This window comes from Rissa tridactyla, chromosome 3 (assembly GCF_028500815.1).
Source record: "Rissa tridactyla isolate bRisTri1 chromosome 3, bRisTri1.patW.cur.20221130, whole genome shotgun sequence".
NCBI lineage: Eukaryota > Metazoa > Chordata > Aves > Charadriiformes > Laridae > Rissa > Rissa tridactyla.
Window position 1 is genome coordinate 120699764 of NC_071468.1, and position 15386 is coordinate 120715149.

Genomic DNA, 15386 nt, shown 5'->3' on the forward strand with positions numbered 1-15386 from the left:
TTCTGGCCTACACGAGCCCAATTTTCTGAAATGTGCTAAATTCTTGACTTCGTTGGGTACTATAACACTATAAAGTTCTAGAGGCCAATAAGCATTGTGGTATATATTGGAAATTAAAATATGCTGTTGATTTTTATTTTTTTTTTAATTAGGCGGGTAGACCATTGTGTACAGCATTTCTTTGATATTTCAGCATCTGTACAGCTTGGGATCCCGGAGTCCTCTAAAGACTATGACCTCTGATGGGGGAGAAAACAGCCTCTTAAAGTGTAAAAATATTTCAAGCACTTTTGGTTTGTTTTTTTTTTCACTGAAGTTTATTGAAACTGGAAAGCCTCTTCAGGTTTTTTTGTAGGACAATGCTGAAATAGGTGTTCCAGTGACAATGCAGAAAAAGCGCAGAGGGAAGAAGGTATCGTTTCTGTTTCTGCAGATGCTTGCCATCCATTTTCTGCCGCGATCTGCAAAATCAAGTTCACAGGTAGACTTTGCAGAGTGATAACGGCATTAAGATCAATTATACCCAGCAGACTACAGCTCATCTGAGGCTCCTCTGAGGGCACCAAATCAGTGAATGTAGGAGAATGAAATACTTGCAGTCTTTTATACTTATCTCTTTCAGTGCAATGGACAAATATAATCATTTTAGCCTATAGAATTTTTGCCATTTTAAGTCGAGAGAAACAGACTGTTACTTGTAGTTACCGTCTTTTTTTTCCCCCCGTGTCTTTCCATTTCTGGTAGCACAATTCCTGTTGTGGGGGAATTCTATACCCTGTGTAATAATAAAAGAAGATTTTCTTCCTTTTCAAATAAATGCATCACGCTCAAATGTCTTCTCATAAACGATTAGTGAAGGAAGGACTACAAAGAGCAAAATAGGTTAAAAAGAAAATATACATAAAGAATTAATGACGAAGATGGATTTTCACTGGCAAGCTACAGAAGGAGACTTTAATGAATCATAAAAGTCTTTTCTGGAAATAACTTTGCTTAAAAGATTGCAGCAACTCAACCTATTTTTTCTGTATCTCAATTTAAAAGACATCATCGTTTCTGAACTGTGTTTTAAGGTTGGTTTATTTCACCTTATTTTCCTCTTCCATTATGCATCTTCTTCCACTTAGACCACTTCTCTATTTTAAAGTGAAATTAGGAACTAGAACAAGTTAACGTGTTTTAAGAAAACTATATTGATCTCTGTTGATGTGAAGGGGTTTGCTGTATTAAGCGAGCGCAAAATGCAGAAAGCTGTGCTGTGGTGTGAGCGTCTCTCGTGTGACCCTGGACACTCAAATCCTTAGGCAGCCCATCAGGTAAAATTTGTTTGAATCGTACGTGTCACCCGTTCCGTCACGGTGCGTGGCAGCGTGACCAGTGTGCTCCGGTTCCATCACCTACACTGAGCCGGATGGACGAGAGACAGAACGGGTCAGAATGTGTCTGAAATGGATCCTAGAAAAGCATTCCCATATCCCTCTATTTCACAGAATCACAGAATGGTTCAGGTTGGAAGGGACCTTAAAGATCATCCAGTTCCAACCCCCCTGCCATGGGCAGGGACACCTCCCACTAGACCAGGCTGCTCAAAGCCCCATCCAGCCTGGCCTTGAACACTTCCAGGGATGGGGCATCCACAGCTTCTCTGGGCAACCTGTTCCAGTATCTCACCACCCTCACAGTAAAGAATTTCTTCCTGATATCCAAGCTAAACCTCCCCCCTTTCAGTTTAAAACCGTTACCCCTCGTCCTATCATAACACTCCCTGATAAAGAGCCCCTCCCCATCTTTCCTGTAGGCCCCCTTCAGGTGCTGGGAGGCCGCTATCAGGTCTCCCTGGAGAGAACAGAAAGTTTCTTCTATGTACACCTTTCCTGTTTTCCAGCCCAATGATGATTTTCTTTTCCTTGGTTTTCTTTTTACCTCTTTCTTACATGTTTATTTCTGATAGAAGGTACCTTTATTGAACTTTTTTGTATACTGCTAGTCTTGAAATGTATTCACGTGTAGTTTCTGTAGGTTTGCTACAGACTCCATTCAGTCGCTCAACTGGAGATGGCATTTTATTGTCCTTGATGTATCTTTATTGTACAAAGAGACTCCAGTCTCGGAGGCTGTAGCTTCTAGGAGCTCTTCAAATATACACAGACAACAGACCTGCCTGAGTAATTTGCAAACGAAGTGTAAGACGGCGAATGACAGATGGTCGAGACAGACTGGCAAGAAGGAGGAACAGTCAAATCACACAACCAGAGCGTGAGACGGTGGTCACGGCCCTGCAGATTCTGCCCACTAATTGTGGGCTGCAACGGCGGGGAGAAAGGCGAGGGAGGACAGTAGGAGGCTCTTTGTTTTATGTTTTAGTGCAGAGGTGCAAAGTAAGCCTAATGCCTTGAATGAAAACAGACTTCTACATTTTTGTCTCCAGATAGACTGTTTTTCCTTTGTATTTGAAGCTACACCGCGGCAGAGATTTCCTTCCTAAACTTCTGAGGATGAGTATTGGTGGGTCAATAGTTTTCCCTTGCGCTTTTTTTCAATGGTTAAATAACATTCATGGAGGAGCACGAGATTAGATTCTCTTCCGCTCTCTTACTTGTTTTGTTTTTTAATAGTCACTTTCAAAATTGTCAGTGTCCTTTCTAAATCCAGACAAGTCGAAACTATATTTTTAGTCACGTTAGTGCGGTTTGCAGTTGTTGGGGGAGAGGGAAGGGAAAGAGCATTCTCCGTGACCATGATGAGAAACAGCTGAACTGCTATGGATGTTGATCACTGTAGATGAAATAGTAAATCAGGAATGGGCCAGGCAAGCATTTTATTTGTTTAAACTGTCCCATGGCTTTTTCTTGTTTATTTTTCTAGTTTAACTGGGTTGACAGAGACAGGGAATGAATAGTATGTATTTTACAGTGGTTTTACAACATTACAGCTCCAAGAGTATAAATAAAACAAAGTGCTCGGCTCTTAGTGTTCTCTTTATTATATTTCATTGTTGCATTGAGCATTCTGTTCAGTGAGGTCCTGATTCTGCGTCACCGACAGCGATGGAGGTGTCCGCTGACACTTCGACGGGCTCGGTAACGGATTTTTGAGAGGCTGAGCTTTCTGGATAACTCTGACTGGCTTTTCGTGTGCTTGGAGAAGGAAGATGCTCCTGAACGAGTTACGGAAACACCAGTTCTACTCCCACGGTTGCCCAAAAGTGGGCGCTGTGACTATAAGCGAGTCCGTCTTTGCCTCAGTGTCACCACGCAGAAGAGGACAGTGGTATGACCTCAGAAGGGTTGAGGAGATGAAACTTAAATTGTGAAAAATCAATGAAAAATAGTGTAATAAGAAGATGGGTATTTGTGTAGCTTTCCTTACCGTTCCTAAGTTAACATGGTTAGTATGAATATTTTTCACGCAGCTTCTCGTAATGCATAACCTTCATCCTAGTTTCCCGCACAAGTCGGACTACCAGTCCCTTATTTATTATTGTCCTTAGCACTTTAATATTTTTTTTTATTTCTTTGTGGGTTTTTTTGGCTTTTCCAGGAGTGCTAGCCAGCTATTCTTATGAGAGATACTGCCTTGCGTCTACGTTAGCATTTTTAGTCTGAGCCGGGGATTCTCACGAGGCAACTTCCCTCTCGATCTTCATTAACTGTGCTTTTCGCTCACATCACAGAGCAGTTCATGAACTGGATACCTTTCAGATGAAATTAATACAGGAGATGCACTCCAATAGTGTGCTTAATATGCTCCAACTGCTAATGGGCACGCGGTCCGTGGCGCCTGATCAGAAAGTCCTCAGCACCAACTGTTTAGTTGTCGAGATCTGCTCCTATTGGAACGCCGTTATGGATACAAGCGTAGCAGCTAGTGGTAAAAAAATAATTGAGGTTGTTGTTCTTCCTCAGCTTTGCTAAATTAAGATAACAGGAACTTCAGGAATTACTGAAACAGGCTAAACATGCAGGCAGCAATTTGCTCCTTGTGCTACCAATTAATTGTTGGGCTTAAATGTTTGCAGCAATAAGACAAAACCGATAGCCGGTATTGTACTGTGTACAATCTTAAATCCAATGCAGAGGAGCTCCTTGGGGTTCACTACATATATTATCTACTCGTTTATTGTTTGAATTCTTAAAATCAAACAAACAAAAAAAGGCTTTTCTTCAGGAAAGTCATACTCTTTTCTTTGTGTCTTTGTTACTAGCATTACTTTTATCATGCTAAAGCCAAAATGTAAGGCTGCTATTTGGAAAACAGAAATTGCATTAAATCCTCCACAAACCTGCTCTTCCTTGTTTTTTTTTTTCCCACTGCCGCATATGATGCAAAAAGCAAAAAAAAATAAATAATCGAGTGATGCACAAAATGGTACCCAGCACAGGAATCAAAAGTAGCTTCTGAGAGGACAAAGAATGATGTTCTCTTAACAGAACGCTCCCCAGCACTGGGGGCGAAACTAATAGACCTCGTCATTTAATGTGCACTTGGCCAGCTGGTTTGCAAGAGCGCTTCCAGCGTTTCTGGGAGCATCTGGAACCGGAGCACTTCAAATACGGAGTGCTCAGAAAATCGGGCGCTGGTGATACAGTAAAACAGCCGTGCTCGTATGAGGAAGAAATGTAAAGTGTGGATTTTTGTTTTTTTCTTTTAGCTCAATCGTTGGGTGTGAAATTGAATTGAGAAGTCTCCAAACTCTATTAAATCACCCCCTTGGCATTGCCACAGGAACAATTTATTTCATCTTGAAGGAGCCTTTGGTTTCCAGATCAGTGGAGCTAAGCGGGAGGAATGTGCGTCACATTGAGGTAAACAGGGATGTGAGCTGGTTAAAAACAGAAAAGGCAACGCAGCAAAATTCCGTGCTCCTGACATTTGCCAGCCTCTCCTGAAACCTGAATGCCGCTTCCATTAAGCTTTGGGGCAGATATTATCTCTGTTCCTTTTGGTGTGCTGATGAATTGGAAGCTGAAGGTAAATTTATTTAGTTCGGCTCGTTTTTCAAGAGGCAAGTCTGCCTTGTTCCGCGCCCCAGGAGGTTTGTGGGGCTATCGCAATGCCGTCGCGCCTCGGTGGAGTGTCCTGCGGGAGGACTGGTGGTGAGGGATGGCTCTCACTGCCTCGGTCCCAGTGTGGAATGTGAAATAAAAAAAAAACAACTATCAGAACTTCCAGTTTCCGGGAAACTTCCAGTTTCCTACCTATTCTTGTCATCACAAAGTTTTGTGGTGAATTGCAGGTGTCTGTACGACATTGTGCAACGCCCCTTCTGCTTCCCCAAAGTCTGTCTCTGGAGCATCTGTGAGCAGTAGGCCTTACACCAAATATTTATGGTGTCAGAATGATTTTTGGCACACAACGAAGGCAAAACCCTGGCCGCAGCCTTCGGGATCTACGAGACCTATGCAGATGCCTCCAGAACAGCCCTAGTGTGTAAGGGTAACACGGCAGCACCCGTGAGCCCTGGAGCGGGGCGGCGCGTAGACACGTTTGGTGGCCAATGTGCTTCTGTTTGGGGTTGGGTCAGTGCAAAGAGCAGAGCAATAAGGTCACTTGGCGTCACGTCTGGAATACAAAATGCTTATTCTTTCTGACCGCGTAGTAAGACTTAATGGTATTATTAGGAACCCCTTTAACATTAGTAGGATTGCAGTAGTGCAAGCAAATCAGTCTCCATTTAACTGAAGAGGGCAAGTTTTATTATTATTTTTTTTTAATCTGCCCCTCTCGAAGTCCAACCTCACAATTTAATATTTGTTGTTTCTTATGATTTGTCCTGGTTTATTTCATCTTTGGCTGACAATTGGCCTGAACTCCACCCCTTAAAAACACCAGAAAGCCAAGCATAGATGGAGCTGCATGAACTGCGGTGGCAAACGTGGGTTGGTTTGTTGATGTACCGACACAATTGTGCAATTTAGAAAGACTCTAATTAGTGCTGTGTTTAGTGTAAATAAAAAAAACCCCAAGTTCTTTTCACCGCTGTCTCAGTGCTCAAATCTAAATGCAGTTTTCTATTCAGGAAGAGACAAGCAGAACTTTGCATCGAGTTTCAAGGCGAGAAACACGGTTCTGAGCAGTGCTGTAACCGAGCGGTCATCGCAGAGTACTTGGTAATTCTGGTTACCTCCTGCCCCAGTCTTCCCTGTTTCTTTCCGTTCTTCCGAAATTTCACATTTTTCTACACATGTAGAAATGCTGCCGTCTTAAAATGTACCCTGATGGTGGAAGGACACATTTTTCTATTGTATTTTATTTATGGCTGTATCCATCTATAGGATTGTAGGAGAGATTTCCTTTAACAAACAAAAGAAACTTTCTGCAAGACCAAAATTCAGACAGTAGTATTCGGTCTGAATGTTTTATTGAAATAACATTCCGTCCCCTTGGTAAGGAGGAAGACATCGCACTCTTGACTGCAACCACCTTCAGTGAAAGGTAAAATAAAAAACCCGGAGGCCTGTGCCTTAAGGTGATCTCTGAATGGTAAATTAGTATTTTATCGCCCTGGCAGTTTATAAAGGCACGAGGACAAGATCATGGGAGCTCTTTATTGATCATCATCATCATCGGGTTAAAATATTTCCTCTCTTTTCAGCACTCCTGGAATTTTAACTGAGAATCAATAGTGCTTTTTCATGTGTGCGTTCAAAGTTTCCTGGCAAACGTTACTATTTTAGAACCAGAGAATGTGACAGTTGATTAGGCCATTGTTTACACTGGCTACTTGCAGGAGTTCTGCCACGTTCTGATTTGACAAGTTTTTAGAAATAAGGCCTTCCCCCCCGCCTTTTTTGTGGTTTTGGGTTGGGGTTTTTTTGACTTTCAGAACTACAGAAGTGCATACTGCTGTTCCATCATCTTTCCTTCCTGTCTTTTTCGTTAATTAGACATTTTGCTACATCTGGGCAAGTGGTGCTTTCAAAATTTGTTCCATGCATTATTTCTTTTTCAATGTGTGCCACTTTAGTGACTCATTTATCCCTCTAGAATCAACCATCGTGCCCATCCTCATTGCTGTAAACTGGGAATTGATCTGTTGGTAGGAGGTTTTAGTTACTGGGCTCTTCAGTGCACGGCCTCCCGGCGTTCTGTCCAATTCCATCTTTCCTTTTGTGCCGCACGAGATCCGCGGTGTCGCAGCCGGCGCGGCTACGTGGGAACAGAACACACTGGCCTCTGAGACCTAAGCGTATTTCTCACATGAAAATTTATATCAGGTACAGAACTCATCGCAGGAAAAACGTGTTTCATAATTGTCAATTATGCCTCGGTTTCCCTATTGTATACAATTAGTTACTTGGATTATTTTATGTAAACGAGCAGGAAAAATTGAAATGGGAAAAATGCTGGCTTTATTTGCTTACAAAACTCTAGGAAAAAGGATCAGCCTAAAGTTTTAAATCGCAGCCATCTCCTAAATCAAAAGCGTAACAAGGGTGATAATGAGCGTGAGCACACTGAATAATAAAATGTTAATTTGTGTTCTGAGTTCCAGGGCTCTAATTCAAAGCTCCGTGATGCCTGTGGAAAGACTTCCATTGATTTGAATTAGGCCTTGGCTTTTGTCGGAATGAGCACAATACCAGTGGGGCTATTCATGAGAGAAACGTTTGGAAATAAATCACGGGGAATGCGGAACTGGAAGGGGCTTGCTGGGTCGGAACCCAATTCACTTGCTAATTCAGGCAGTCATGTTTTACAATGCTCCTTGTGTCCACACTTTGTCATAGTCCCTCACGCGAACTAACCAAATTCGGTCTTAAAAAAAAAAATAATCTTTTGCCGCTGCTGCTGCACTTGGAAGGTTGTTTCTGGATCATTACTCTCGTGATTAAAACCTTTAACGTCTAGCCTAAACCTATTTATGCCAATTGTTTCCACTTGTTTTATGCCAACAGAGTCTTCTAGTCTGTACTCTACACAGTTCTGGTTATTGTCCCGTTGTTCTGATGATTATCCCATCTCCTCTCGGGCTTTGCTTTGTTTTGCTAAACAAGCCAAGCGTTTTCACGTCTCATTCAGTAAATTGTTCTTTCCCTGTAGCCTTCATCTGAATTTATTCCCTTGATCTGTCTGGGGTACAGGCAACAAAAGCTGCATTTTTAATGAGGTGTAGTAGTGCTCTGTATAACGTTGTTAATACTTTTCCTTGCTTTACTGGAAATACTTCTCCAGATACGTCCAGTATTTTGTTTGCCTCCTTATAGCTGCGTTTCGCTGATCGCTTTTATCGCGTGACTTACAGGATCTCGGTTCCCAGGTGAGCTCCCGGTTAGTTGTCAGTCCAGGAGGGTGCAGCTCTACCCTCGTACCCTGAGGAATTGGCTGGTGGCTGTTCCTCCAGTGCTCATTTCTTCCTTGGATGGTGCTCCGTTTGTCCCCTGCGTTGGGTGTCGTGAATGATAACAATCAAGCTTGAGTAATCAACAGCCTTAATTAGTATGTTCCTACCTTGTGCTAATTTTGTTAATTAAAATAAAAAAACCAAAACCAAAACAACAAACCCCTATAAACTGCTAGAGATGGTGAGTGATGGGTGATGGGAGCTGAGGTAGGGTGACAGGAAGGAACTGGGGAGAGGTGCCCAGCTCGGCAAAGAAACGGCGAGATGAAGCCCATGGAGCCCGCGATGGAGAAGTGAGAACTTCCGCAGTATTGGTCAAATGAGGGCTACTCGCATTGGGTCTCACAGAGACATGCTGGGGATGATGAAGACATGCCAAAATCCCAGAAATAAATGCATCACTCATGACTTTCTGCATTTTTGATGTTTTAAGAGTAGCAACACTGCTGCTTAACCTTGGATGTTCCTTTATTATTTTCTCTTCAAGAGTTTTCAGAGTATTCTGAAAGTTTAAAGACCTATTTTCTAAAAGCATCTTAAAAATACTGAATCCTAAAAGCGCTTTAAGGGTCCTGAATTGAGGGGATTATGAGTCTTGAATAATTTATCCCCAAAACTTTAAAGGGAGAGAATTTGCTTAGGTGTTTAAAATGTATATGATACATTTTCTTACGGATTGGAAAGACTCTGAAAGACTTTTATCCAGATAAGTGCATTCAGCAGACATTAGGAGTCACAGGCGATAGCAATTAGGGCATAAGGCGTTTCCTGGGAATTAATACCAAGCTGGGAGGAGCTGGGATGGCTCAAGATGCAGCTGAGGGCCATTAACTGCAGTTGGTGATTAATGACCTCTGCTGAGGTCATTATTATTATCAGCTGAAAATGTGGAAAAACTCAGATGTATGAGTCTCTAACGGGAGACGCGGTGTCAGTGGGAGCAGTAGCTGCGGCCAGACTGCCCGGTGCTGCTATCAGAGGGCTCGATTTCCCTCCTCCCCACGGCGTTTTTGGGAGTGTTAATCAAAGCTGGATCTCTAAAGCTGTGCCAGTATCAAATTGAAAAGTAAGCAGAATGAAGTCCATAGCGCTGTAATGTTCTCCCGCTATTATATTTGGCGTCCAGAACTTAATCAGCTTTATTTAGAGATATTCCCATCTGTCCCTTTCAGTGCCTAATGAGAGTGATAAGAGCATCACGGTATTGTCCAGAAATGCGCCCGCAACGTTCCTTGTGCTCCCTGTTCTCGGACCCGCGTTTGAAATCTCGCCCTCTCTTCTTTTTCATCATGCCCCTGACCAAGATCTAGGTTGTGGGTTGTTTTATATTCCGTGCACAGAGGGCCGGCCCTCGCGAGAAAACACTGCCCTGTCGATACAGGGAGAATCAATTTCCTAATGAAGAGTCAGTCGTAACAGATACTTACTTCCCGGTGTCCAGACAAGTCCATGCATGGCTTCTTCCACAGTTGGTGAAATATTTTATTTTTATTTTATTTTATTTTATTTTTAATATGATGAATCATTTCATTGTTGACTTGTGGGGAAACTTAGAGGTAGTACAGGGGACTCGGAAATATTCACCATGCTGCTTATTTTTACCTTGATCATCTCCTCTCTATATAGGTATGTGTGTGTATATATGTATACATGTATATATGTGTATATATATAAAAAAATACCTCGATATCTCTCATACATATATACTTAAGTTTGTTTACTTCAAGGTATTTAAAAAAAAAATATACCGGAGAATCTAAAATAGGTAATATAGGTAACATAAGGATATCTGTCATATATATATATACACACACTTAAGTTTGTTTACTTCAAGGTGCTTTTTAAAAGAAATAACGAAGAAGTCTGGAATAGGTAATATAGGTAACATAAAAACGTAGGCTTTAATTAGTCTCTGTTATCTTTTAGTTAGATTATCCACAGTCCCGCATATTGCTGAACGCTGTGTAAGTCCCGCTTTCTGCATACGCCGATCCCCTGTCCCTTTCTTTCCCTTCGCCTCTTCCCCTGGTCCTTGGGAAGGTTGCAGCGTCAAAATTCCAAGCAGGCCAGGACCGAGATGACTGCTGCTTTTGGCTGACCTTTACACAAATGTCACTGGATGCAGACTTCTGCTCAGGAAAAATGGAATTTTGCAAAATTGTACGCAAAGCAGTAAAAAACCCGTAACGTAGGTGTGAAATGTTGACAATTTGAACGTTAGGTGGTACGGCCAGACCCGTGTCTGCAAACCTATCAACTTCACGCTGTTTGTGGGATTAGTGCGTGCCTTTATTCACCCCCAACCAAACCCCCGAGCTCTCTCCTGGCTTTTTCTTTTCCTTTTTTTCTTTTTTTATTCCTCCAAAGTCTCTCCTGCGGTGAGAGGAAGAGGTGAGTGAGGTCAGGCAAAATGAAATGAAAATCATGAAAGCTTAATAGACCGCGGGGAGGGTTCCTTTGAAAGGGTGCCAGGGATGGAATATCAGTTATGGGGAGGAAGACCACAGAGCTGGCAGTGAATGAAAGGAGATCTGGTACATGCGCGTTAGTGTTTCGTACTCCTTGCCATTGAAACTGGCCTGTTTTCCCAGTTAACTCTTTAAGAACTGTTCCGTGCTGACAGTAGGCACTCCCGCAGGGCTACCAGTGCTCCCCGATGCGGCTTCACCATGCTTCAGGATGTATTTTTCTAGATTCTGGACTCTTTGTCTTGCTTGTAAGATGACCAGATGAGAACTGAAGTATCGATGGGATTACGTAAATTGCATTTTCTATTTCATCTTCTGCAGCCTCTACCAGTTATCCATTCTTAAGGGATAAGAAATTGTTTTCCCGGATGAGAAGAGAAGAAGTTATGTTTTAAAACATGTATAAAACATGCTTACTTGCACATATACCAAAGAAAATGTCAGGTTATTGTAATTACACAAACACCCAACATAACAGTGGATGAAATGGTGTGACCAGTCATCTCAAACACTGCTTTTTTCAGGATAAAGAACTCTTAAAAGAAGGGGCTTTACTCTGGTTGATTCTCCGTCTTCTAAGAATTCAAGTCTTGGTCGCAGTAGTTTAAATGCTGGGGCTTTACGTGAGACCGACTGGATGGCAGTCTAAGATCTGAGTAAAGGCAAAGACTAGGCTAAATGATAACTGCTCCCTTTCAGTCTTAACAATTTACGAGTCTGTGCTTGTGTGAATGAGAAGACCTGAGCAAGTGTGTCAGAACTGATTTAAGGACTTTGGTTTTATTTGATGATGTGAAACTCGGCCTCTGTGTGCCCGTGGTTTACAGAGAAACGGCAGAGAGAGTCTGATCCTCCAGGGATCTCTCTGTTGATCTCTAGGTCCGTAGATGTGGTACATTTCAGACCCTTCTTTTGCAATGTTAAAATACCCGTATTTGTGGCATGTGCTTCTGAACGTGGAGTTCTACAGCTGAATGTTTATAAAACTGAAATTTGTCTTTGGGCCAGGTCACTGTTTTCGGTTACCTGATTTTTTTTCCCTGCTGCTACAGGAACTCTCAAGGAATTGAGTGTATATCTGCGCTAAGTATTTAAATGACAAAACATCCAGAAAAAAAAGGTAACACGCAATACAAAATGACCCTGCAGTGCTGATGTGAACGTAATCCTCTGTCACAGCGGGCCTGACTTTGTCTGCTGACTCCATTGTAATTCAGCACAATGTTTGCTTTTGTGCGGATGAGGCCGCGGTTGTCTGGTGTTTTCAGTCATATGCCCTTTTCAGCTTCATTTCATCCGTCATTGTCGCGGTTTTGCTCAACTTGTACGAGCAGTTCAATAGCTGCTGGGTTCTCAGTTTGAAGACTCCTTCCCCCAAACGTTTTGCAGAGTTCAGCCCTTCCAGACCAGTGCTTTTCCTTGGTGTCTTTTCACGGAGTCTATGGACACCCATCCCCAAAGGCCACAGGCTGAAACCTCCTGGTTAAACACTTGTTGTCACGTTTCAGATCATCCTTCGACACAGGCTGATGGGACCGAGCACAAAGTTAACCTTCAGCTTTCTTTCTTTTTCATTTGCAGGAAAAATTCGAAGGCTTGTTCCGTGCCTACGATGACTGCGTGACATTCCAGCTGTTTAAAAGCTTCAGGCGTGTGCGGATAAATTTTAGTAGTCCCAAATCAGCTGCTCGTGCCAGAATAGAGCTGCACGAAACACAGTTCAGAGGGAAGAAGTTAAAGTTGTATTTTGCACAGGTAATGAAATCTGGAATCTACTTCTATGTTAGCGCATGGCTTTTATAGAAATATTGCGCAGTACCACTGAATAAAAGTAAGAAAGGTTTCTCCCATGCCCAATCTCTCCGCTAAAAGATTACTCAAACGTCCTTACGCTGCCTGAGCTGTACCTGCCCAGTGGGGCTGCAGTAAATTTAAAGGACCAGTTAGGACCCAAGTCGCTCATTCAACACACAGAAATTACATCGCTTAGAACTGATTTACAGCATTGGGTGTTTTCTGTGGGTTACTCTCTAAACTAACCGTAGAAAAAGTGGTAATGTAAAGTATCGTGAGTTCATAAAAAAAAAAGTAGGGCTGAATTACTTACTTATTTGATTGCAACCCTGAGCCACGGTCAGGATCTAGGTGATTACATCCATCTGTTGGAAGTGTCAGATGGGGGTTCAGTTCTTCTTGGCCAAGGGAGAGAGACCCCAGATCTCCCACAGCCTGGGTGGGTGCTAGGCCCCAGCCAGGATACAGAAGGGTGAGGGAGATGGAGAACTCAACCACCACCTCTTGTGAATGTATTTTAGTAAGTTGCTGTGGCCGCTGTGGCTTATGGGATACTCATGAGTGCTTATGAGCAATCTAAGTGTGCTTTGGGCTGCCAGCTCGGTCCTTCAGAGGTCTCAGATTAAGGGCAGGCTCATTTGAAGGTATTGGTGAAACCTAAGAAGCTGTTAAATGTTGAGTCTCTCCAGCCTGGTGAGAACAGGAGCTGTTTTGAGCCAAAGAAGGAGAACCTCAGGAAGATGGGAAACTACAGTTGTGAAAAAACCAATATGCTTAACAGGCTAGATGAGTTCAGAAGATCTTGGAGTTGGATTTAAGTGTTGAAAATCTACTTCAGTCCCGTTTTATGTGCCTTAATCTCATAGATCTGGCTCTGATTTTTTTTTTCTGAAAGGTTTCAAAACCTGCTGTGAAGCATATCTGAGAATCGTTTCACTCTCACTGCATAATCAAGAGGTTAATTGAAACCTTGGGATAATAAAAGAAAAAGGAAAATGAGCATAATAGTGATTAGTCTCCATATCTAAGCTGATTTCCTGCAAAGCCATTTAGGTATCTGCACCATGATGCTCTCCAGTACACGCAGTCTTGAAAGAGCTTATTAGTTGTGTCCAGGGAATGGAGATGTGGAAGCAGCCCAGTGTCTGCAGCAGGGTATATTTATATGGGCCGGAGCCAGATGGAATAAGCACTTCCAGAACTGGAAGTTCTGGGGAACGTGGAGTTGAGGGACCCAAACTGGCTCTTTGCAAAACCCCTTCCGGTGCTGTCTCAGGCCTGCTGTCATGCAAATGCAGTTTATTGCTTCTGGGCCCGAGCTGGTTGTAAACTTGCTCAAGCGTGGCTGCAGCGTAATTCATTTATGTTGAGCCTTCTTTAATATACCAGAGAAAAAGCAGGAATTAAACTAAATAATTCAAGGTGGAAATAAAATGGGAACAATTAGTTACAAATGACTAAGGAACATGATGGATTCCTTTGTCACTTCAGCTGAAGAAATCAAATATTCAGAAACCTTTCTGAAGTTACCGATAAGGCCTTGGTGCAGGAGTTACTGGCCTCTTGTCTACTGTCTGTTTTTATTTAGGAGTTTAGGCCAGTCGATCACAATGGTATCTTTTCAGCCTCAAAAATCTCTGAACTAGCAGCTGTGGATAGCAAAGCTTTGCATTTATCCTCGGAGAGAACATATACAGTAGGCGCAAACATTGTAGTTTTGCTCACGTAACAGCCCCCCCGCAGTGTATTTACTGTAGAGGAGCCACCTGTAAGGCTGAGATGAATTTCATCTCCAGGCCTCCTCTGCTGGGACCGACGCTGAAGCCCTGCCTGGGTGGCATTTGGCGTTAGAAGCGTATGATTCGAGCAATCATTCCGTTTACCCATCTTGTACCAAACAACGTATTTGTTATGCTTTAAAGATTCAGACCTCCGAGACAGATGGAGACAAGCTTCATTTGGCACCGCCACAGCCTGCAAAACAGTTTCTCATCTCGCCTCCGGCCTCCCCACCTGTAGGGTGGCAACCGATAGATGACGCGACACCTGTCATCAACTACGACCTCCTTTACGCAGTCTCGAAGCTAGGACCAGGTAAGCTCGTGGTCCGTGCGTGAAAAGGTGTCAGGAAAAGCAGACGAGAAGTAGCAGCGTAGATGGTAACTGCGGAGAAAGTTGGCGCAAGGCCTGTAAGTTGCATTGCTTCGGATTTAAGTTGACGCCTGTCAGCTGGCTCTTTGCTTAAGAACGAGTTTTACCGTGTGTACGTTCAGAATTGTATCTTATCTGCAGCTCGTGAGCGCTGTCTGACTGAAGAGCAGATCAGAGCTTGTTTACACGATTTCTTGTGCTTGGGTTTGTGCTTAGATGAGACAACTGATGGTTTGCGTGGGGACTGGGCAGATGCTTGTCCGTGAACTTGATGAGTTTTTGCTTTAAATCACATCTGCTCCGTAGCGCATTCCAAGATGCAGAATACCTCGTCGAATGTTTAGGCATCACTGGATCTCCACCAGGGTGGAGAATGTCTCGCCTGAACAAGTCTGTAGAGACAGAACTACCGTTCCCCAGCCCTGGCGGGATCGCTCTGTTGGGACTGTCCCTTTTCTGTTGAAAACTGTGTGCAGAAGGAATGGGGTGAGTTGTAGCCTCTATTCCCATAGGGTAGATGTCAGTGGATAACACAGATAGACTTTCTTCTGTCTTCCCATCTTCAGCTAATGCCAGGAATGGAAGTTAGCTGGGATTAGATGTTAAAGCATCCTCTTTTAAAATTTTCC

At 43.0% G+C, this 15386-nt stretch overlaps 1 protein-coding gene across 1 annotated transcript in view; it reads left to right on the forward strand.

Moving 5' to 3' along the window:
* The window catches only part of RCAN2 (regulator of calcineurin 2), a 95783-nt gene that overhangs the window by 69522 nt on the left and 10875 nt on the right, over positions 1-15386 (forward strand). The window contains exons 3-4 of the mRNA XM_054195583.1: positions 12394-12567; positions 14529-14700. Of these exons, the coding sequence (XP_054051558.1) occupies positions 12394-12567; positions 14529-14700 (346 nt within the window). The remainder of the gene's footprint in view (positions 1-12393; positions 12568-14528; positions 14701-15386) is intronic.